Raw genomic sequence first — 26,109 nt, forward strand, 5'->3', positions numbered from 1 at the left:
TCCTCATCTACTTTAACTCCAGGAGAAAAAAGTCTCTGACACGACCAACTGCAGATGTGATGATGTTTGCAGGAGGCCATTCTTCCACATTTATACCATATGAAAGATATTTATGAGCACATGACTCATCTAAATTTAGTAGCCTGAGAGAAATGTGTGTAGTTTTGTTTGTTTGGTACCAGAGGGATAAGTGTGTGTTTGTTTAACTTTGTTTAACCAGTGTTCATCACCTTTTTTAACTGAAATATGAGGTGTAATTACTGCCCAATTTAAAACATGGCAGCCATTCAGTCAAGGCATGATTGCCAGCTTGGCAAACACTCCTAAATCATACTGCGGGGCCCTGAATAAGCACAGCAGTCAAAGCATGAGGCCGGGGAAGGAGTTGTTATGCCTCCGGGCTTAAGAGAGCGTAGCTGGAATACATCCCTTGCTTGTCTCGCTCCGTTTCCTGTGATAGCTGTGAAAGCTCTGCTCTGTGCCCTCTGGCTGCTGCCCCGTAGACAGTCATGTTCCTCCAGCCAGGCCCCTGACACAAGTGGAAAAGGGAGATGGAGGAGAAAAGGAGGCTGCTGAGCCAAGCTGTGGCTGGAGACAGGGGGTTATGGGCAACGAGCGGGAGCCAAGGTGAGAAAGTGAAATGAGACAAGAGCTGCTCAGGTGTAGATTGATGACACTGTGGCAAGGTGAGTGAGGATGCTGAGAGGAGAGGTGTGATGGAGACCAAGGCAGAAGGAGAAGGTGATGGCAGACAAAGTCAATGTGAGAGGTAGACGCTGTGTAATCATTATGGGAAACTGGAGATAAAATGTAGATTTGTATCACCATTGTATATTTCTATAAGCTGGGACACAAGCATCTTAAAGTTTGCACATTTATAAAAATATATGCATCTTAATACTCACTTTTTCATCCAGTCTGCGATATCCTTGGCTGTGCCTCCGTAGTTTTCATAATTGTAAAGGAACTTCCCCTTCCTGGAAGACAACAGAGTACAGAACAACATGATCACTTTACACTTTCACCACTCTGGGCTTTGTTTGTTTGTGTTTATTGTTTGCCCCAGATTGGCTGTATTAGATGTGTCTATGTGATGTTCTATTTCTGTGTCTTTAGTTAAGAGTGCCGACGCCCGGTGGTGATAGCGGATCGACTTCCCACCCAAACAAGTGATAGGCTGCGACAGAGGTCTTGCCCCTTTTACGGAGCAAAATGAAGTCACTTAAGTGTGGAGGGAACCCACCTCTTACCTCTCGTAACCAGCCAGGTCACACTTCCCCTGTTAAGGAGTTTGTTTAAACCCAGCTTTCTTTTAGGAGGTTAAATGGTCCTTTCTTATCCGCTTTCTCCTTTTCTGTTAATAGGAAGTTAAGTTGATTGTTCTTTGGCTTCTTTGATTTATTATCTTAGTTTTGGTACCTCTCAGATTTAATACATGCGCCATTTTGGCTTAATTCACTCTAAAGTGAATTCCTTATGTTGATGTGAACTAATTCAATTTAGTTGACAAGTATAAACAAATCTCCATGGCTGCTTGAACCAGAGGATTATGGGCCTTTCTCATGTTGTATCCTGATCTTCCAGTAGAGATGGGCCGATTGACTTTCTTTCAGTTTCAAGAATTCTTATTATTTTTGGTGGTATTATGTTTAAGGTTACACAAAGCTCTAGTAACATAAAAAAGAATTTCTTATTCAAAGACTGAGAAATAACTTGAAATTAAAAAAATATATATTATTACCAATAAATTTACTTCAACATTGTGCTGGCTTCACATAGAAACAGGTAGCAGCAACAAATGCAATGTATTTAAAATCAGTATTTGTACCTGCAGTGCACAATCAAAAAAAGGCAGTAACAATTGTCGAACACCAACAGCACTACAGGGCTACTGCAGCAAACTGAATATTTATAATAAAAGTGAAATACATCACAAAACACAATATATCTGTAGACTACTGCAGCCAGTGGCAACAAATGTAAAGTTTTTAAACTAAAAGGAAAACTGCTACTGAAATTCCTGATTATTTCCTGATGTTCACAATAAAAGCACTCAAGAAAAAAGAACTATAGACTTTTATTGTGAAAGGTTTGTCAGAAGTTCTATGTTTGTTCATATAACCTTGCTTTTAGCAGTGACCCCTGTGTTTACAATCAGCCTTGCTGTCACTCTTTATAGCAGCTCCTCAGACCTAGCTAAACCCTACAGGCCGCTTCTTTGAACCGTCGTGGACTTAAAACAAGGGAGTTAAAACACCTTTAAACTGTTGTTTGAGCTGTTGTAATATGGGTCGCTGCAGCTTATATTAAAGCCACAGACAGGTTGAGAGAGTATGATTGCTTTGTGTTACTCTTTAAGACTAAAAGAAGAGAGAAGACACCTATCACCGCATTACTGTGCTTCACATTAATCACAGACACAAACAAGTGGCATTTGGATTGTTATTAGACTGTTCTTTTTTGCTGGAGTAAAATATGATGATCAGTGAACTCAGACCGAGCTGTTTATCACATAGCACTCTGCTGTACAACGGTGGCAACGCAATGCACGCCACATGGTGCATTCACGTCCCAGGGAAAACCTAGGAATTTGGAACAGCGCTAATAGTCTGATATCTGATTCAAAAATTCTGTAAATATTGGACCAATAATATAAGCTGATTCACATTTGTAAAACACTGTGACTGTTGTTAAACTTACTTTAAAAAAACATTTGGGGTTTTCAAAAGATCATACTTCAGTGGAATGTCCCTTTAGTAAAACTTCTCAAACACAAGATATTTTCTCCATCTCTAAATCAGGGCATATTTGATAAAAACATGACCATGACTAGAAATACAGCATGTCTAAAGACTTTATGATGCCCTGCAGTGCTCGAATGTTCTTGATACTGAATTTAACTCAGTCAGCAGCTCAACAGCAGTAAGGTGTGGTTCCTCATTCCTTCCTGCAGAGTGGACCCTCAAGAAGTTATCCTGGGTCATGTGTGGCGGAAACAGAGACAGGATACCCGACACAATCACAGCAAACATATCATAACCCAGTTTCTGAGACAAAGAGGTGGGTAAGACACAAAATGGATCAAGTCCAAAAGGAAATGTTTTGTGAGTACCGACAAAAGACTCTGGCGAAAACCTCAACCCTGACTGATACTCTTCTCTCTGTCTTGTAATTTAGTTGTAAGCTTAAATATGCATAGAAGGAAACACAAGTGTCCTTCTTAATGCATTTGAAATGAGCAAGAGGCATCTAAACAGACGAAAAGAATTCAAAACTTATGCAGGGGAATGAGCTTATCTACTCTGCCATTGGCTGTGACTAAATGAGGTGGATTTATTGGATCAGCCCTGTGCTAAGATCAGTGTCAGTGGCTCTGGGCGGTGTATTTCTGCAAACACAGAGGGTGGTGATGACTGCAGTTAACAGCTCCAGAGATACATAGCAGACTCTATTAAAGGTGAAACATGAATACTGAACTGGATTTGGAGCTTAAAACTTGCATTTTTAGTGAACTGACTGCTGTGGAGGAGAGTTGCTGCTTAGAATTCAATCAGAGAGATTTATGAACAACTCTGAATTCACTTGCTTTATCTCTGCTGCTGTAAAATGCACCAAAGCCTTGTAATAAGTTGAGGAATATGTGAAATGAAAAAATCCTTTTCTAGACAGTATATTTCTTGGAAAAGAGGACAAATAGAGCTTATTTTGATACAGTAAACCGCCATTCTCTGTGGACGGAGGATAATTATTTTTACCTCCCAGGACAGGTGCTTCAGTGGTTAAGATCTTACATGTTAGTAAGACTTCAATATGTTTATATAACAACATACTCTCTGAGGCCATAGTGTTGGGCATGGGTTTCACAGGGGTCTGTACAGGGTCCACTGCTGTTTTCATTCTACCTGGCACAGCTGGGTCAGATTTAGGGGTCTATTTGGATTGCTTTCCATCCTGATGCATTTGTGCCATCTCTGTTGTATAATAGTAAAATTCTTTTGTCACCTTTAGCAAGAGAGTTTTTGAAGTCTGCAGATGATACAGAAAGCAGCAGCTCATTTTGTCATCGGAGCAGGTAAATATGAACACATTACTGCAGATGCATTACTCCTGCTGGCTTCTCTTCACTGGTCAGGGAAGAGCAGATTTAAGGTGCTAGTTCACCCAATAGAGCAGTGCTTCCCAAACTGTGGGTCCCAGAGGTACTGTAGGTGTGCTGCTGGAGGTCTTTTAAAATTACTAATAATTAAGGAAACTGAAAGAATGAGACACTTGATTCCATGTTATTATTTTAAGACTCAAAACAAAATTAACAAAACACTGAAGTTTTAACTCATCTTTTTATCATTCATTTTGCCTGATGTCCATTGGTGTCACAGTGTGATAGGTGTTGAATTGACTTGGGACACTCCGTTAAACACTCACTTTCTGATCTTCAGAATTTTCAAGTGTATCTAGATGTAAAGGCTTCTTGGGAAGAGTTTGGTGGGCCTCAAAGTACATTTAAAGGCATAAGTATTACAAAAGAAATTTTAAAATGCCTGGTAAATGCCTGATCAAAACAAAATGAATAGCAATGTCTCCTTAAATGTACTTTGTGACCCCCACAATCACTTTAATGCTAACACATCTGAAAGCCAAGCATTTGCATTGAAATTCTCTGGTTGTGAAAGAAAAAAACATGATAAATAAAGGTTGAGTCTCATGCATTGGTTGCACAATGGTTTTGGTGGGAACCCAGAAGATTTTCAGGTCTCAAACTGGGCCACAGCATGCAGAAGTTTGGGAAAGGCTGTCTTAGAGAATAGCATTGCAGTGCATGCTCTGCAATCCCAAAGGACTGTTTTTTTGAGTGGCCAGAGGGGACGGTTGGTGAGCTGGATTTTTCATTATGTGCATCAACGTTATTTAACAGTCTAGTTTTTTTTTGTGTTTAGATTTTCTAATGTTCTTTAATGTCATTCATCTTAAAATTCACATGCAGCACTGTAATTTAAAGCACTTTATAAACACATTTTTTGTTGTTGTTAAATCAAGGACCAAGAAGCTGATATTGATTTTCTATATTGTTAGAAAGTAAAGGTGTGCTGCTGTATTGGCTAGAAAGCTCTCTTAATCCCCAGGACTAAAAAGGTAAAAGACCTTGAATGCTTAGTCTTAAAGCGGGTGCAAAGGCGAGATAACTCCAGTGGCGTTGATGCCGATTTCCCCCTCAGTGATTAGCTGCTGTTTATCAGTGAGGGGCTCATTACTGAAGCCAATGGGCTTGGCTGGTCGTTAGCTAACCCCTACATTGACACTAATGTGCTCCCGGCTAACAGACTGGCTTCGACTCAGCTTTGTACATGTGTGTGTGTGTGTACCTGCACACACAAGAAACAAGGGCACATGTACAAGAAAGGAGCAGGCACACATGCACTGACACTAACCACAGGGGCACTTAATCAGTCCCGGTCTAATTAAAAGGCCAGACTGGAATGAGAGAGTGCTTAATGTGGAAATAGGAATGATAAAGCCAGAGCAGGAGGTATAAGACGCAGAGAATAGAGCTGTAGCACCAACACACTGTTAACAACACTGTAAATATGAGAACAGAGCAGGGAAGCTCTGACTTTAGGGGGGGTCTGCATTAACAAACACCATCAGTTACATATGCAATTCATACTGTGTATGTAGCTTTGTGTATAAATGAGTCTATGTGCATAATAAGATGCTGTGGCTGTACAGTAAACTGAAGTTATTATCGCCTCATCAACAGCATAAATTTCTTTCAAACACTAAAAAGAAACTCCAAGGTGCTAAATCAATGTCACACGTGGCCTTAAGGTGTTCTTGAGGATGAAGAAACTTTGGTACAGTTTATTAAAAGCCTTTACTTAGCCTGGCTGGCAGATTAATTATTTATAACGCTGGCTGGTTCTGAGACTTCAGGCAGACAACAGCATTGCACAAAAAAGCAGCTCCTCCAATCTTTTTAATGGGACAGCTGCATTGGCACAGTGTGATTCCTGGAGCAAAACAACCACAGGGATGTCGAAGAAAAAAGTTAAGCTTTGGTGAACTCGTGTGTTCCCTCAGCCAATCAAAAACCAGCATTTTTTCCCTGACATTTCCGGAGTTGTACAAGCCTGTCTTTTAATTAAAATCAATAATTTACTTGCAGAGCTGTGTTGTAGTGTCTAATGTTGCAACAAATCTAAAGACCCCACTCTCAGACTGATCTCGCTGGTTTATAGCTAATCATCACAGTAGGACATCAACAAAGGACTGTCCACCAGTCCAGCTCCTTGCAGTCTTCCAACAGTAAAGTTTTTAGTTTTAACCCAGAACTTTGTAATGTCTTAATCTCACATACACAAACTGCTTAAGCAACCAATGAATACTTGATGGAAATTGAAATAAGATATTCTTAAAAATATATTTTTTGAAAATATTTATGCCTTTATTCAGAGAAGAGGACAGTAGATAGAGTCAGTAATAGGGATGAGAGAGTGGTAGAGTCATGTGCATACGTTTTAGGCTTGTGGAGCTCTAGTAATTCATGATGGGCCCAGTTTGTCACAACCCAGGGTTTGAAGGGTGGGCAGAGTCTAGCTGGACACACGGACCGAGTGTGTCACTCGGCTGCCAAGGTCAAGTTCAATGGCATCTCTTTTGTCCAGGCCTATTCACCCCTGATAATACACCCAGACACGTCACAGCACAACCAGGGGCTCCTGGCAACCCTACAACTCACCTGGACAGTACCCTTGGCCGTGCTGGATTTTGTTATCTTTTCAACTGATGATTTTGACATGCCCCTGGTAACATGCACGGACATCCAGAACACAACAGGGGTTGTGTCAATCCTCCTGACCCAGTGGTACACTCAGGCAGTTTACCTGCCACAGCTACACCTTACTTCAGGCTCAATTTTTGGCCCAAACATGCCTGAAAGTTCTGCACAGTCCTGTACATGTGATGTACACATGATGTGGCCTAACCACTATGCCATCTGCACCCCTAAATCAGACATTTCACATCCTCAGATCTTTTATACTGAAGCTTTAAATGTTGATTATGGTATGATATCATTGTCTGTAATTGTTGGTTATGAATATCAGCAGTTCATTTGAGGGTGTTCTAAACAGTTTTCCTGTCAATCTGATCCACCACATCACTACTCCATGACTCCTTAGTGCATATATACATGAGTGTCACATGGACAGAAGTTACCTAGTCAAAGAAGTAGTTGAAAGAAGGACAAAAAAGGAGAAGACAGCGACATTGCATTGAGAAGATCAAGGCAATGTTGACAGTCTAAACTGTCATTTAACTGCAGTGAAAAAAGGCACTGATGCTGGTTTGTAAAATTGGACTTGTGAAGGCTTGCATCATTATTGTGAGTTACCGTGTTATTCCCTCCATCCAGTGACATTAAACATAAGACAAAACTGAAGCAAATTCTTATAAGTAAGCAGCTGAAACAAAGGGATGTTCTTTTATTAGAAACCTTTATGAAAATGACTTGAACAAGAAGCCAGCTCCTACATTAGTTGGCAAAAATTATTTCTATCACCTTAGAGAATTAATAGAATAGTCATTTCAGCTCTGCCAGCTGATAGTTAAACCCAGCTGTGCCCAACATACTTGATTCCCTCCTCAGAGCTGACTTTTTCAAAGGGAATACCAGACAACCCCCAATCTTGTTGAAAACTTTCTTCTTTTCACCTCATAGAATAAAGTTCTCAACCTTAGGGGACATGATTGTGAGCTGTAAGTCTGCAGCCATCATGTCTGTTGGTGTTAAAAGTTCTGGACTGCACTCTCTGTTTGAAGTGGCTCTACTCTGATGTTCCGAGCCTTGGAAGTGAGGGCTGAGCCTAAAGTGAGACGGATGAGATGAGTCTACTCACTCAAAGTAGCAGAAGGTCGGATAGCCTTTGACGTTATACTCCTGCCTGAGGCCGTCAAACTCGGCTGGGTGCACGTTCATCCCCGCCAGGACCTTAAAGACAAACAAAACAAAGGTGAAAGAGGGTTTAAGATGCTGTAGAGTTAAAGGAAAGTGGAGGAAGAAAGACAGCAAAAAGGAAGGATACAGAACAGCAGAAGGGGTTTGTCTTCATCACAGGACTCCAAAATAAAAGGATCAATTACTCCAAGTATCAATAGAGACTGAAATGGGAAAAGCCTGAATAAATATTGAGAAAACTCTTGAAAAAGGCAAACCAAAATAAGATGGCTACTAGCAATAAGCATACAAACATACAAAAACTTAAAAACTGAAAACAAAAACCATAGTTTGTTAGAGATATACACAAACTAGAAAAATGTGATCTAATGAGTGTTCGTGAAACCTAAAAACACAAAATATATCCCTTAAATAGCGGAAATCAAGAACTAATAAAAAATTCTACTAGGCCAGATTTGGACCAGTTATCATTGAATGAATGGAACTCTGTGCTAACATGTGGGCATGAAAAACCTTAGCCTCAAACAGCCTTTTCATTTATGCCTTAGAGTGCATAATGTAAATATTATAGGCCTTAGTGCTGTGAGCATTCACTCAAAGCTCACTCTATTAGGCACATCTTGCTACCTTGCTAGCAGTGGGCTTAACCCCCTTTTGCCTTTTCAGGTGTCTTAATTCTTCATCAAGATTCCACAAGGTACTGGAAACATTCCTCAGAGGTTTTGCTTCATATCAGCATGATAGCATCAGGCAGCTGCTGCAGATTTGTTGGTTATAATCTTCCCAGAGGTGCTCCACCGGACTAAAATCTGCTGACAGTGGAGGCCATTTAAGTACAGTGAACTCATCGCCATGTTCAGGACAGCTTGAGATGATGTGAGCTTTGTGACATTATGCTGCTGGAAGAAGCCACAAGGGGATGGTACACTGTGGTCATAAAAGAGTGGATATGGTCAGCAACAATACTCAGGAAGGCTTTGGTGTTTAAACGATGCTCAATTGGTACTAAAGGGCCCAGTGTGTAATGAGAAAACATCCCAACACTATTAGGTCGTCTCAACTGAGCAGTCTAGATCAGTTTGGTACAGCGCAGTACGTGCTTATTTTCATTTCCATTATCAAAAGTTGTAAAGTGTCCCGAATAAATGACCTGCACCATCCTTCTCTTTTGCCCCCCTACCACAGGGGTTTAAAGTTTACCTATTTGTCCCAAAAAAACACAAAGAACAAAAAAAACTTGCACTGACATCACTTTCAGTGTGCAACACAACCTCTGACAGTCTGTTTTGAGGAGTGGGTGAAAACGATATTGATATGTGTTTAAAAATCCTGACATTACAAGGACCCGATTTCAAGGACATTTCTTACGTAATATAGTTTGATTTTAACACCAATTATACTTTTGGTTTAATTCTAATGTGACAAATTCACATGGTACATCTCTCAACTTTCAAATTATGTCACATTATAGCACCGGATACATCATGAAGACTTCAAAGAAATAACTTTAGTTTTTAACCAAATACAAATCACATTAATTTACAAAGGCTACTTTAATTTGTGATAAACACCTACAGATTTGAGGTATGATTTTAGTCTTTCCCCTATAAAACCAGCTATATTAATCAGATATCACTGAACTATATCTACAGCTATAGTACATAATCTGCTGTCACATTAAATATTATTTTACTGTAGGGTAGATCTGAAATTTAAGGTATTTTTTTCCTTCAAGGTAGGAGGAAGGAGAGAATGGAATCGGGTTTAGATTATACTCATCACTAACTGAATTCTTGTTCTATCTACTGTAATTGCCCGTCTTCATCTTGTGTCTTTATCAATGGATTGTTGCGGCTCCAAACATTTCAATAAACATCACCTGAGGATCTGTACTGACCATGATTAACATCTTGAAGATGACAAAAAGACAAAGCTGTTTCCTGTTTGTTCCTCAATGATTTCTGTCACCAGTCTGTACTTTCTGACACTTAGCAGCTTGAACAGCAGAGACTCATTTTGCCTGTGATGTCAAATGCATACCTTCTAGAGGTACCCAATCAAACTGGACCACCTGATGTAAAGCTTATGACACCACCACCACCACCACCAGCCTGAACTTTTTATACAAGGCAGGATGGATACAGGATTTCATTTTATTTACGCTGAAATCTGTCCCTACCATCCAAATGTTGCAGCTGAGATGGGACTCATCAGACAAGGGAATGTTTTTCTTACTTCTGTTGTCCATTTTTAGTTGGCCTTCTTAGCTGACCAGAGTAGCACCTGGTGGGATCTAGCCCATCAAATTTAAAGGGGACATATTTTACCCTTTTAAGACAAGTTTTTATCAGTCTCAGAGGTCCCTAAAACATGTCTGTGAAGTTTGTTGCTGAAAAAAACACTCCACTATTGGATTTTTGCATGTCTAAAAACCCCTCTGTTTCAGCCCTTCTCAGAACGAGCTGTTTCTGTGTCTGTGGCTTTAAATAGTAATTAGCTGTCTGACTCCGCCCCTTACCACAGCCCTCTCAGGAAATGGATGCAGCACTTGTGATATTACAGACACTTTTTTTCCCAAAGTTTAGACTGGGATTCGAACCATCAATCTCCCAGACCGCAGTCAGCAGGGTAACCCACTGAGCTATCCAGCATCTCAGCTGGTAACTGAGAGGATCAGTAGAGGAAGGCGGAATTTTCCTCCAATTGGCAGAGGGCCAACCAAACCTGGGGGTGGGTGCTTAGGGCCCTGGTGAGGTCACTAGATGTTAAATCTGAGAACGGCTTGTTTCAGCACACATTTTCTGAAAGGTGGAGAAAGAGAGGGGGAGAGGGAATGGATTTTTCTGGTATTGAGGGGATTTTGGACAGGCCAGGGACACATATTTATGTTAGAAAAGCCTGAAAAAGTGATATTTGCATAATATGTCCCCTTTAAGGTTTGACATGTTGTGTGTCCAGAGATGCTCTCCTACATGCCTTGTATAAAAGTGGTTATTTGAGTTTTTAATGCCTTTCTATCAGCTTGAACTAGCCTGGTCATTCTCCCCTAATCTGTGCCCTTGACTGGATGTTGCCCCTTTTTTGGACCATTCTCTGTTGTAAATGGTTGTGAATGAAAATCTCATTAGATCAGCAGTTTCTTAAAAACTCAGATCAGCACAAAGTCACTTAAATAACCTTTCTTCCTCACTCTGATGCCAGTTTGAACTCTGGCAGATCAATTTGGTCATATGTAAATGCTTAATTGCATCAGTTGCTGGATTGTGACTGGTTGATCTGGTTGAGGAGTTAAACAAGTGTACCTTATAAATGTGGCCAGTAAGGTCAAAGTCAGGACAATAATTTACTAGTCTGGATTTATCTCATCATGTAGAGGATTTAGGAGAAATACAAATTTGAACCACCTTTGTGTTGCTATTCAAAGAGTCAGAAAATCATCAATGTTATGCAACTAAAAGTACACGTAAGGGGGTAAACTTTCTGTAAAAAGATAAGAAGAAAGTAAAATAATTCAATCTTCATGTTGAAAATGGATGTTTTGCAAAAGAGGGAACAGTTTTCATGAGGAATTTTCTTCAATATCCTGTGACATGGGAGAATATTTTGGATTTCATTAGAATGTGGACTCACAGCCCTTATATTACACTCCTTTCATCGTAACACCAGGCAGCTCTAACTCAGTTAACGATAAAAACCACTGCTTTTAGCTTGTAGGTTAGGCTGGCTATAAACCAAACAATTTTTAAATCTTAACCAGTTTTAGAATTATGAAAGACCACAGACACAAGTTTGAAATTATATTTTTTTGTTACCTCATAACTGTCTGAATAAACACACTAGATGACAACATAAAAGCAGCCCCAATTTTCACAATTGATGCATCACTAATTGTTATGTTTAATAATGGTATTGGTCCTATTTTTTTTAAAGATGTGTGCATCTTTACTTTAAAGATAGTACAATTAAACAAACTTGCTTGGAACACTTTGAAATTCAAGGAATGAGGGTGAACAAAGACTTCAGCATACAGCTCAAAAAATTTGATTATCGTGAAAAAGTTCGCTTTTTTTCTTCACTCATTTCAGGAAGTGAAACCCATATATTATATAGACTCATTACATATAGAGAGAAATATTTCAAGCCTTTATTTCTTGAAATGTTGATGATTATGGCTTACAGATAATGAAAACCTAAAATTCAGTGTCTCAGAAAATTAGAATATTACTTAAGATCAATAGAAAAGGATATATCAAACAGAAATGTGAGGCTTCTGAAAAGTATGTTCATTTCTATGCACGCAATAGTCGGTTGGGCCTCCTTTTGCATGAATTACTGCATCAATGTGGCCTGGCAAGGAGGCGATCAGCCTGTGGCACTGCTCAGGTGTACTGGAAGCCCAGGTTGCTTTGATGGCGACCTTCAGGTCATCTGCATTGTTGGGTCTGGTGTCTCTCATCTTCCTCTTGACAATACCCCATAGGTTCCCTATAAGGGTTCAGGTCAGGCCAGTATGCTGGCCAATCAAGCACATTAACATCATGGTCATTGAACCAGCTTTTAGTACCTTTGGCAGTGTGGGCAGGTGCCAAGTCCTGCTGGAAAATGAAATCAGCATCTCCATAAAGATTGTCAGCAGAAGGAAGCATGAAGTGCTCTAAAATTTCCTGATAGATGACTGCGTTGACTGTGGACTTCAGAAAACATAGTGAACCAATACCAACGGATGCCATGGCAGCCCAAATTATCACTGAATGTGGAAACTTCACACCGGACTTCAAGCATGGATTCTATGCCTCTCCACTCTTAATCCAGACTCTAGGACCTTGATTTCCAAATGACATGCAAAATTTACTCTCATCTGAAAAGAGGACTTTGGACCACTGAGTAACAGTCCAGTTCTTCTCCACAGCCCAGGTAAGACCCTTTTGACGTTGTCTCTGGTTCAGATGTGGCTCGACACAAGGAATGCGACACTGGTAGCTCATGTCTAGGATTCGTCTGTGTGTAGTGGCTCTTGATGCGCTGACTCCAGCCTCAGTCCACTCTTTGTGAAGCTCCCCCAAATTCTTGAATGGATTTTGCTTGACAATCCTGCTGACAAGGCCACAGTTATCCCTTATGCTGGTGCACCTTTTTCCTTCCACTCAACTTTCTATAAATATATACTTGGATGCAGCACTCTGTGAACAACCAGCTTCTTTAGCAATGACATTTTGTGGCTTATCCTCCTTGTGGAGGGTGTCAATGACTGTCTTTTGGACATCTGTCGGGTCTGACTTCGTCCCCATGATTGTGTAGCCTACTGACCCAGACTGAGAGACCATTTAAAGGCTCAGGAAATCCTTTGCAGGTGTTTTGAGTTAAGTAGCTGGATAGGGTGTGAAACCATGACTTTCAAAGATTGAACTTTTTCACAATATTCTAATTTTCTGAGGCACTGAATTTTGGGTTTTCATTAACTGAAGCCATAATCATCAAAATTTCAAGAAATAAAAGCTTGTAATATTTCACTCTATTTGTGATGAGTCTATATAATATATGTGTTTCACTTTCTGACATGAGTGACAAAAAAATATTGAACATTTTCATCATATTCTAATTTTTGGAGATGTACCTGTAAGTCTGTTGGTCCAATATAAAACTCCACTAACATGATTTTACATATGACCACTATTACCAGCTGATACAGGCCAATATTTAAAGCCAATATATCTTATAACATCGGCAGAAATTTTCACATTTGCAGACACCGATATCTTGCAGATAATATTGTAAATCACTACTTAGCATCTTTATATTTGGTGATACTCTTCCACAAAATCCTTTATGTAGTACCTGATAGTATACAAATCTGTCGCTGAAATAGAACAGTAGTCTTTCCTAAAAACACACAAGGTTACAATCAGCACAGCTCCAAACATTACTCTGAGTTATTTCACCCTAATGAGAGCATTTCAGACATCACCTTTCCACGTTCCTCGGTCCATGACACAGAGGTGAGAAATGTGTTAAACAACATGGCTGACCCCCAACTCAAACCTTTCACTGCCTTCACAGCAGCTCTACTATTCTCATGTAACGACAGGCACATTCCCAAAAATTTATCTGAGCCTCTCACACATAAACTCCTTTATGATCCGTTCAGGGAGCGTGTATGCATTACTGATGATTTCCAGTTAAAAGGCTTAAATGTGCTCTACTCGTAAGCTTGGTAATCAAACAAACAAGCAGTTAATTATCTTTTACATTCAGTCTTTGCATTGTGTAATGCAAAAGCTTTGCGTTACTCATCCGGTCTCCTAAGGCGACTGCCTCTCTCTGCTCTCATTGCAAAGATCTCTCAGATTCTTCTGGCTCTTGAATGGAAGCGTTTATGAACACAAAGCATTTTTCCCAAGCTGATTAGTTAGGCCTCTGGATGTTGTTTTGCATGCATCTCTCCAGTGAAGCTAAAACATTTCAACAGCTGGGAACAACAGAGCTCTTCTCCCCCCTAAAGTTTGAATGCTATTGTGATACTGCATGTCTGCAAACAGTCAACATGGATCTTTAAGGGACCCATGAGACCAGGGGGAGGAGAAAACATGGAAGGATAAGAAAGTTAGGAAGTAAACACGATGAATTAGCAGGAAAAATCTACAGAGGGTTGTAAGCTTCAGCTGGGATGGCATCAGGTCCTGACTGTGGCTGCAGGTGGCAGCTAAAACAAGCAAAAAGAACATTAAAGTGTTCATAGTCACTAAATATATAGCTGTGAAACAAAGCAGAGCCCCAGAATCATCAGAAAAAGATTTCTCTGCAAGATTGCGAGGCTTTTAAATGAGCTACGGTAATTGCTCCAGTGGGTCGATGTAAACTATAATACAGATAAAGTCCACCAGAGAGGGAAGCATGGCTTGTGAACTTCCTTCAAAGCTATCCGTGTTATTTTCTGCTGAATCAAAACCTACAGAGCAAAAGTTGCAGAGGTGTTGTACTTTCAGAAAAGTTTTCCAGAAAATACATCCAAGGAAAGCTTTAATTTGGGCCTGCCTGACAGACCGTCCTCTTGCGGATTACCGAGCAACCATGCCGACATTCACTGCTGACACATCTCATCTAATCTGCAAACATCAGAGAGGGTCGGCTGAAGATCAGAGCCTGTTAATGCAATAAGACAGAGGACCGACTGTGCAGGGGGGAGGCGATCTAGCAGACTTACATATTTCCCCTTGGTCTCTGTGGCCGCTTGCTGAAAGATGGGTTGCATTCTCTTACAAACGCCGCACCCTGCAACCAAAATAAAAAAAACAGAACAACTGAAGTTATTAAAGAGAACTCGATGGGAACAATTGCTCTGACAGCATCAGAACCAATATCAAAACATGCCCCATCATCTGCCATCCAAGGGAATTGTTATTTTTTGTCAATAGCAGCTTGCAGTGAGCTATCTGATCGCAGAGATATGATGTACTGAGAGGCAATGACCATAACAATAACTGAGTACAACACGAGAAATAGTCCATGCACTTTACTTACTATTGAATGGCAACAGGAGACAAGATAATTTACTTCTTGGTGACTGAGAAAGGTTTTGGTGTTTGGGGAAATTGGTGTTGAAGTGATCAGTTGCTGACTTTTTTCATCTATTTCAAACTATTAAAATTCAAATTAAACCATTGGTTGACCTTAAAAAGCAATCTAAAGTTTTACATTTTTGTCAGATATTTTAAAGGCTTAAAAATTTACTGAAAAAGAAAAAAAACTAATGACAGCTAATTCTAAAAAAGTTGAGGTGCTATGTAAAATGTAAACAAAAACCAAATGCAATGGTTTGCAAATCTCATAAACACATATCTTATTCACAATAGAACACAAACAACCCATCAGATGATGAAACCAAGACATCTTACCATTTCATGGAAAATATTAGCTCATTTGATTTTGATGGCAGCAACACATCTCAAAAAAGTAGGGACAGGACCACGTTTACCATTGTGTACCATCCCCTCTTCTTTTCACAACAGTCTGAAAACCATGAAGAGAAGAATATTGTCCCATTCTTGTCTGATGTAGAATTCTAGCTGCTGTACAGTCGCCTTTATGAACAGATTTTTCCTTTTATGATAGTACAAATTTTTTCTACTGGTGAAAAGTCTGGACTGCAGGCAAGCCAGCTCTGTGAAGCCATGCTGTTGTGATGGATGTAGTATGTGTTTATCATTCTCTTGCTGAAATATGCAATTATTGGCTGAAAGAGGTTCTGTCTGGATGGGTTCATATGTTGCTCTAAAACCTATTTATATTTTTCAGCATTGATAGTGCCTTTCCAGATGTGTAAGCTACCCACGCCACTAATGCAACCCCATACGATCAGAGATAAGGGCTTTTGATCAGTGTGCTGATAACTAGCTGGATGGTCCCTCTCTTTAGTCCACAGGACACAGCATCTGTGGTTTAAAAGGGATTAAAATTTTGATTCTTCTCAACACAGGATAGTTTTCCATTTTGCTGAAGTCCAATTTAAATGAGCTTTGCCCCAAAGAAGACCATGGTGTTTCTGGATCATGTTCACATATGGCTTTTTCTTTTCACAATACTAGGGTTGGGCAATTAATCAAAATTTAAATTTTGCATCTTTTGCAGCTGAGTTGTTATGCCCTACACATCATGCAACTATTGAAGTTTCATTTTTTTTCTAAAAGAGTTTGTAAAATTCCTACTTTTTTGTCTTTGTATACGTTATTAAAACTGAGAAAAACCATAAACCTTACTTTCAGCACATCAATTCATATTTCATATTTCCTGGGGTATATCTAGTATTTTCTTATTACTCTGTTGTTTCATATGCATATTTTTTGGATAATTTGTTGTAAAAATGACTAATAACAAGCGCAAAAAGATCAGATTTGCTACAGCATATTGCTGTAATCAAAATAAGTCTGATATGGCTGGAATGTAGGGTGCAGCCTTGTTATTTTGAACAACCACATGTTATTACTACAACTATAAATCAACTATAGATAGTGTAAGAATAATAAAAGAGGCAATTTGAATGGATTTGAAAATGGTTATGATTAAAAATTGATTATGGCTTGGTGTCCGTGTGCCTAGTGCAAAAAATGTTTGAAAGTCAATGCTGTAGATGGTGGAAAATTCAAGATCTTTGCATTTAGTACTGAGAACCACTGCCTTGAAACTGTTCCACAATTTTAGTAAGTTTTTCACAGATTGGTGAACTGTTGGGACTCTGCCTCTCTAAAATGCTCCTTTTATACCCAGTCATGGTATTGACCTTTTGCCATTTAACAATTAGTTGCAAAATGCTTGTCTAGTTGTTTTTCATTGGAGCCACTTTAGTTTTTCTGAGATGTGTTGCTGATATCAAATTCAAAATGAGCTAATACTTTTCATAAAATGGTAAGATGCCTAATCTTCAATGTCTAATTTGTTGTTTATGTTCTATTGTGAAGAAAATATGGATTTATGAGATCAAACCATTGCATCCTGTTTTTGCTTACATTGTACACAGCGCCCAGATGTTTTTAGAATTGGGTTGTAATTGAGAGCTTATCAGTGATGAAGGCACTCATTATTTTTTTTACTTTATGGCAGCTATGAAACCACTGCAGCATAATAAAATAATGGGAAAATATCCTTTGTTTGCAGTGTATAATAAATGTAAGAGAGCTCATCACAGCAATGATTATACATTCTATTTTTCGGAGAATGATTCAGTTTATTGATGTCAGCCATATCTTGTATTCTCTCTTTTTAAATGACAGATCTTATATGGAAAATCTTACACGTTTTCGGCACAACAGCTGCTGTGAGTTGTTCTAGTACACTGTCTTCCATTCAAGTAGCCCAGCAAGAAGAGTACCACTTGTCCTATTTACAGTGAGCTACTTAAAAATTGTGTTAATGAAAGGACTCACAGGGAGCATAGAACATCATGAGGACCGGCCTCTCTTCCCTCTTCAGCAGCTTCCTGAAGTCCTTAAAGATAGAGAGGGAGAGAGAAAGGGGGTAAGATGAAAATTAACATTTTTTGTTTTAAACACAAAAGATATTTAAATGACTGACACTGTATTTGTCCTAGAAAACACAACAAATGGAAAAAACTATGATGGAAAAAATAAGGGCTGTCAAATGCTAAAATGTTTTTATTACAATGTTACAATGTCAGTTAGCAGACGCTTTCATCCAAAGCGAGGTCCAGTTGAGAGTAAGCACAACACAAGCAAAGATCTAAACAAAAATCTGAACAAGATCGCATTTAATCTCAGAATTGCTGTAGATTAATTGTGATTAATCTCCCCATTGTGAAATTCCAATATTTTGTATTTAAAAGTGTTTTTGTTTGACTTTAAATTTGATACAATCTTAAACTAAGGGTTATTGATTCAAAACTGTCATATCCTTAAAGCACAGTCCCATTTTGTGTAAGCTGAAGGATAGGTGTGGAAGTTTAAAGAGGGTTTCAGTGTTAACATCCAAAAATGTTGAAAACACTAAAAGTAGTCTACAGGATGGACTCCTTTGTCCAAACAGAGCATAAACAAGTGTGGACCTGGGTGGTTGCCATTGTTGTCAGATTTGAGAACATACTGCACGCATGATGCCACCTACTGAATCAGACAAAATACACAGGTGCATCAAAAGAAATGAGATCATAAAAAGGTTCCAAGATATGAAAAATCCATATATTCTAGAGTCATCATCATCAAAGTTAATATTATAAGACCTTTTTTTTAATGTTCATGATCATGACTCCAGCTCACAAAAATCCATTATCTCAAAATACTAGAATATTGCCAAACATCAGTCCCAAAAAAGGATTTATAATACAGAAATGCTGACCTTCTGGGAAATTATGATCATTTATGCATTAAGTACTTTGTTGGATTACTGCATCCATGAAATGTAGCATGGAGTCAAACAGTCCGTGGCACTGCTGAGATGTTATGCAGCCCAGGTTCCTCTGATAGCAGCCTTCAGCTCGTTTGCATTGTTGAGTCTGATCTTCCTCTTGACATTTCCCTAGAGATTCTCTATGGGGTTCAGGTCAGACCAGTTGACTGACCAATCAAACACAGTCATAGCACAGTCAGGAAACCAGTTTCTGGTAGTTTTGGCTTCACTGTGGGCAGTTGCAAAGTCATGCTAGAAAAGGAAATCAGTATCTCCAAAAAGCTTCTCATAGATGGAAGATCTTCCGCAGAGACTCTGGGACTCTGATTTCTAAATGAAAAGCAAAATTTAGTTTAATCCGAAAAAAGTACTTTGAACTACTGAGCAATGGACCAGTTTTTTTTTCTAAGCCACAGGTGAAAAGGATTACACTCAGGATTGGATTCCACTGCCTGTGGTTCAGGAGTGGCTTGACACAAGGATCACGACACTTGTAGCCCATTTCCTGGACCAGTCTCAGTCCACTCCATAAGAAGCTCCCCTAAGTTCTTGAATCTTCTTTAACAATCCTCTGAGGGCTGAGCTCATCCCTGTTAATTAAGCACATTTTCCCTTCTAGTCAACTTTCCATGAACATGCTGTAATACAGCTTCTGAAAACAGCCTGCCCTTTCAGGAGTGACCTTCTGTGGCTTACCCTCCTTGTGAAGCATGTCAATGATTGCCCTCTAGGCAATAGTCAGGTCAGCAGTCTTCACCATGATTGTGATTGCATGAACTAAACCAGAGTGAGAGAATGAATGCACATTTGATTTTTCCACAATACTTCACTATTTTAAGATGGTGGATTTTTAATTTTCATGAGCTGTAAGCTGTAATCATCAAGATCAAAACAAAGAAATCTTAAAATATTTCAATTTCTGTGAGATGAGTCTTGAATCTATGGAAATTTAACTTTTTGAAATAAATCATAGGAAAGATGAACCTTTACATGATTTTCTAATTTTTAGGCTCAGAATGATGTTACTAATGTAAAAGCAGACAAATCACATCCCATAATCATACCTAGGTAGGGTATGAAATAATAGTGCCTAATGTGAAAACGCCCTTAGGGCTCTTGTATGCACTCCATTTGAAAATTATACGGCTATGATTGGGGCTTTCTGTTTGTACTCTGTGTTCTTTTCGTTCGTATTTTCTGTACATAATCTTAAAGCTTACGGGTATTGACAAACATTGCAAAACCACTGCTAATCATGGGGGCAGTGTTGAGCAATGTAGGCAAGAGTTCACGCCTGAACAGCAAAACACAGTTAAGGAGAACAATTTGAAAAATTGTGTTGTCACATCAGCAAATGTAAAAAAAATTACTCTTTCCAGTGGGCAGCATGTAGATCAGCCCTCATACCAGATTCTCATCCTTATCTTAATGAGCTCAGCTACTTCCTAGAAAAACCTTATTCAGCATTATCTTTTGTTGACACCTTCAACAAGCCTCGGGGCATGTGTGGATGAGCAGGTGAAAAGAGGCAGGGCTGCTCTTCATTAAATCAAAAGGCTTTTCAAAAAGCTGCATATATCTATGAGTGTCATAGGCTGTCAGGGCCATGTGAGAACAGGCTGAGAGGGTTTTAATACAAGCTCCATGTGAATGCCGAGCAGCTCTTTGATGATACAGCCCTGATACTTTTCTTTCATGAGTGAGGTTTGTGTTACAGCGATGGACATCCTGCTGTGTAAACGCTGTTCATCAAAACCTCAACATGGTGCAGAGTAAAGAGAACCCTTTGTCACATTTATTGCTTTCTTGCTCTACATCAAAAATAATATTCTTGATGCCTCAAACTCACAGTGCCTTGAAAGCTTCTCCATAATGTATTAAAAGCTCAAAAGGTATGTTTGAATCACTACTTACTTTTTCTGTCTCTATGTGGACGACATCTTTTGCCTCAGGATTTTCTTCCCACAGTGGGGGGCCTGATGGGTCTTTCAAAAACGCTACCATGGACTGAAAGGAAGCAAAAGGAAAGAAAAGTAAGATCATGAAATGAGTCGTCACTGACGATGTGCATTTAAAGGAAAAGAGTTATTTAAAAGTAAGAATCAAAGAAAATACAAAATTTCTCTCTGACGGACAGGGATTTTAGTTCATTTGCTAGTATTAAAGGTAATTGACATTACAGGCTAACAGATTAACATTTCAGTCGTGGTCATTTTAACTCAAGAGGCTATTTTGTACTTACAAATACTATGCAAACCAAGTGTTTAGCTGATAATTAACATAATGTTTAATTAAAGGGATTGTTGCTTAAATTAAGAACTGCAAAGTCAGGGCTCTGCATTCCTAAAGTTTGTAATTTTACAGTTGTCTCATGTAACAATAATTCTTCCTTAGTTATTAAATGGTGGTTAACAAACACTGCTCTCAGATGCACTACAGCCATGGTCTGGTAGTAGTACCACTAGTTACAACCAGGTGCTGGTAAAAAGATCAGATAGAAGCATGACACCTTTGATTTTCATTCATTGACCGTTTGAATACTTGAAAACCATGACTCATCCAGGATTGGGTGATAGCCAATTTTCATTACATTAATCCTGCTCCAAATTTTCCCACAGTACATGGTATCACCACCACTTGATTTTGAAAATAAAAATATCACATAAAACAAGAGGCCATTGTGACCAATCACCTTCCAACATGCCCAGATGGCACCTTTAAAACAGAGCCCATGCCTTCACAAGGTCAAAGGCAGGGGAGTCAAACTGAAGGCCTGGGTGCCAAATCCAGAACGTGGAACAGTTAAATCTAGCCCGCAAGATCATCTCATATTTCTGTTATAACTGGCCCATCAGTATGAGGTCTGCAGACGTATAAAAATGTAAACGTATCCTTGATGATTCAAGATATCCTTGTTAAGTCATAAAATCTGAAAAAGTAACGAGTAAAAATACTTAGATCAGAAGGCAGGAATGTGGGAAAATAAATTCATTTGTGTATTAATTTCATAATTTCAATTTTGCGTCATATAATTAGAACTCAATCTTAGGATTTTTACTTTTTATTTTGTACTTTGTGCATTTCAACTCGTAATTCTGACTTCCCACATAATATTTTGATCTTTAAAATTCATAATACTGATTTTTTAAATTCAGAAATTGACATTTTTAACCAGTTAACTGGTATTCTCTCTCATATTTTCAACTTCAAACTTTGACTTCAAAATCCCATAGTTTGACCTTTTAGACCTACAATTTAAAATTTTAAATCATATTTTGACTTTTAATTTCGTGATTACAAACTTTATTTCATATTTTGGCCTTTTAAACTCATGATTTTGACTTTCTATTGTATTTGCCTAAAAACATTTTCAATTTCATGTTTTGACCTTTTTGACTAATAAATTTACTTTTCTCAGATTGTGAGCATTTAAACTTATCTTTTAACTTTTTAAATGTCAAATTCATTTATCATCAGTGCTAAGTTTTTTTTTTTCTATTTCTGGTGAAATGCAGTTGACAGTTAAGGTTTATGGTTAAAAAGGGGACCCTGTTAGACCATCAGGTAAGACCTGATCAGGCCTGGCAAAATCTAAAATGATTTTGCCAGGCCTGATAACGGATTGTACCAATCACTGTGATTTGAGGAGAACGTGGCGGTAGCTACATGCAGGGTTTAATTGTACTCCAATTCTATTGTTGTAGCAATAGTAAGTCAGCGCTCCCCTCTTTATTGTAGACCAACTTAGTGGATAACTTCACTCATGTTACAAAAGCGTCTAACATCAAAAATAATTATTTACCAGAAATATGAGCAAAGGAAATCCCAGCTGTGATAACTGTACAACAAGCAACAACTAGAAACTCTTCCAATGGGCATGATGGGAAAACTCCGGCCCCCCAAGATGTTTTTTTCTTTTTTTTAAGATTTATTTTTGAGCTTTTTGTGCCTGTGTTCTATAGAGGTGGACAGAAGATAGAGTTGGAAATGGGAGAGACATGTGGCAAAGGGCCACAGGCCAAATTTGAACCCGGGCCGCCTGCATACATGGGCGGAGCCTTAGACCGCTTGACCATCTGTGCGCCCCCCCAGCCACCCCACGATTTTGAAAAGTCACTGGGCGTAGCTTAGATAAATTGACTCTACAAAGTTAAATTAACACTGAATGGATCAACAGTGTCAAATAGCTCCAACACTGAAAGCCGGTTCCCTCAGAATAGAGTGAAAGTTACACTTGAAAGATTCAATCAATTTAAACGAAATGTTTAAAACCGAGGAACACTCCAGTTTTGCTGTGTACAGCACCTGCCTGCCAAGCTTATATTTACTAAAGCTGTGCAAGTGTATAACCTCATTTTGTCTTGTCGCTCTTATTGGCCAATTGTCCAATCACGTTCTGTGAATTTGTATGGGAACTTTACATGGAGGGTTTCCAAAATAGATGTGAAAAATATTTCATGCAATGGATGTCGGGTTACACTTCACTGGTAAATAGAGTTAGATTAGACAAATGATCACATGAAATTTAGTCACGTTTTTCTCTCCCTCTGTGCAAAATGGCACGTGTCCTCTTTTCTTTCATGAAGTTGTTTTAAAAACAGGAATCAAACACTATTACCACTGCCCTGCATCTAGTGCATTTGAACCTGTTATGCTGCTGTCTGACATGAGGATAACACATCTTTGTTTTTTCTAATTAAGTCCTACAAGACTGCTCAATGCATGCACAACAATGGTGAGACATGTGCTGAGTTTTATAGCATTTCATGTAATTTCTCATCATTGATTTGTCCCCAGGAAAAAAAAAAAACATTTGTTATTTGTATCTTGCTGATAATCATACAACAAGTAATGACCATTGCAGTTTGACATCAGGGGAGACCACAGCACGGTGCAATAGTGTGGTGCATTCACATGATGCATAAGTATGAGCGTGTTAAATAGTGAGTCCTTTGTTGACAGTTTTTTTATTTGACAAATGAAGCCTACATCATTTACAGGAGCTCTGGCTTCATATGTTTTCAGCATTTTCAATGATGCAGGCAAGGGATACAACAGCTATTTTAAAATACCCAAGAATACTGTATTACTACCAAGCCTTAAACTCATTTCTGGTTGTCACCTGCACAAAATGCTCTTTTAAACACTGCAGTGACTGAAGATGATTTACTACAGCATTGAAGCAATCTCGGCTAAATTTAGTACATACAACACTGCAGGCTGTGCCAGGTGGAGGCTCATAGAGGGCAACATGTTCATGCATCAAAGAGGTGTCAGAGCTATTTTGATACGTTTAGGCATTTGGTAATGGGCTTGGTAAAGCTCCATGTAAATATAATGAACCATATGTCTGCGGAGGCAACAGCAGGATGTGTTTCATTCAGCGGGTCTATAACAATGACAGCGTAGACATGGGTGGAATATTAAATGATCATTATATTATTGTCAGTTTGACTTGGTAATGGTTTGGACTGAGACATTGGCTGTTTTATTGCTGCAGAGGCTTTTGCATCTGTCAGGGAAAGAAATATGGGCAAAATGCAATTAAACAAAACAATCAAATAATAACAACGTAAAAAAATATATAGCTCCAAGCTTTTCTTTTGATTGGTTTTTAAAACTCAAATGAAGCAAACAGAAAAGTCAGTTCTGGTTTATATCTTAATCCAAAAACACCTCATGAATTATTAAATTTCAAGTTTTCCTGGTTTTTGTTTCTTATACTGAAAGAGAAGAAAGTTGGAAAATATGACTTAATTAAATGCTGTAACCAACAAATTAAGTATGCTCTAATTCATTACAGTTAGACTCATTTTGTAAATTCACCACAACCAATTCATGAAAATTTGTGTCTAAAGGATTTATGGTTTATTATTGAAAGGGATGGCCCACCATTCTGAAAACCAACCCAGGATGATTTCAGGGAGTAAACATGTCATAAACGCATATATAGTATTCATATACTATAGAATGCTAAAATGATACGATATTGATTTCAATCTTGCTTTCACTACCATCAAAGCTGACAAATCTGTGTTCTAAAAACATCTTAACATCTACATAAATGGCAATATACCATAACATAAAGATGCATTAAATACTTGAAAGAACAGAAAACAACTGTGTACAACTGAACTGAAAGCTCTGAAAGCTGACGTGAAGAACACAGGATCTGTGCACTCACCTTAAAGGTAGCTGGTCTGTTGTACTCAGTGTGAAATGTCCCATCTCTGCAAGACATACCAAGCACAGTGCTCACAACACTGGAAGTAAACTGCAAACAACATGCTTCTTAAGCTGCAAACAAGGTATTACTTTCCAGAGAGCAGTGATGTGTAAAAAACTGTCTGACAGCAAGCTGAGGTATTCTGGTTACTCACTTGTAATGCAACAGCTCTGCTCCTTCACGTTTGGAGCTTGGGTCAACCTTTACCTTCTTACAGAGCTTACGGCCCTCTGAATCTCTGAAAGGGAGACAAGCAGAAGAAAATAAATGACTTTGGAAAGGGGAAAAATGAATGATTCATGTCAATAAAAATATAATTATCAGAAACAGTTTATAAAGCCAACTATTTTCGAAAACCTAAACTTGTAAACCATCTTTCTCCTTAACTTAAACTTAAACACAGAGGAAGAAAACTTAACAGTGACTGAGTGAGCAAGGCTTAATCAAAGGCATAGGTCATTATAGAAACCTTTAGAGCTTATTCCCTGGATAAAGGATAAATCTAAATTCAAATTAAAACATTCATTATTAACATGAGGATATAGTTCAAATGTAGCAGAATTAGTTGGTGTAGGTGTTCAAGAATCTGTAATATGTCTCAGCACATTTTTTGTACTTGTTAAGTGTAACCAACATCAACTTATTTGTTGTTTGTGTTATCAACTTGATCACAATTTTTCAATCCCCATGAAAATTGTAAGAGGGGTAGGATGAAGGGCATAAAGCCCTAAACTTGCCAGTTGAGCTCAAGCCTTGCTTTCCTCCGTTCACCCCTCATGAAAATAGGAGATGAGGGGGAGGTGGCATATACAACACTAAACTTGCAGAAATGAGCTCAAGCCCACACAGGCTTCTCAAACTAGCTTTGTCTTCCCTGTCCTCTTTAACACATTTTTGGGTTTGTTTTTTTGAACCTCTTTTTTTGTCATGAAAATGGGGGACAAGGGGGAGGTAGTACCATAGCCCTACACTTGCAGGGCTGAGGTTGAGCCCAAACAGGTGCCACACTTTAGCTCTGCTTTATGTCCTCTTTGCCACA

At 38.7% G+C, this 26,109-nt stretch overlaps 1 protein-coding gene across 1 annotated transcript in view; it reads right to left on the reverse strand.

Annotated features, from left to right (window-relative positions):
- The window catches only part of pdia5 (protein disulfide isomerase family A, member 5), a 114,447-nt gene that overhangs the window by 50,869 nt on the left and 37,469 nt on the right, over positions 1–26,109 (reverse strand). Inside the window, exons 4-10 of the mRNA XM_041807244.1 lie at positions 25,225–25,308; positions 25,029–25,074; positions 20,759–20,851; positions 17,869–17,929; positions 15,153–15,220; positions 7,893–7,984; positions 906–977 (exon numbers count right to left, since the gene is read on the reverse strand). Coding sequence (XP_041663178.1) covers positions 906–977; positions 7,893–7,984; positions 15,153–15,220; positions 17,869–17,929; positions 20,759–20,851; positions 25,029–25,074; positions 25,225–25,308 — 516 coding nt within the window. The remainder of the gene's footprint in view (positions 1–905; positions 978–7,892; positions 7,985–15,152; positions 15,221–17,868; positions 17,930–20,758; positions 20,852–25,028; positions 25,075–25,224; positions 25,309–26,109) is intronic.

This window comes from Cheilinus undulatus, linkage group 15 (genome assembly GCF_018320785.1).
Source record: "Cheilinus undulatus linkage group 15, ASM1832078v1, whole genome shotgun sequence".
Lineage (NCBI taxonomy): Eukaryota > Metazoa > Chordata > Actinopteri > Labriformes > Labridae > Cheilinus > Cheilinus undulatus.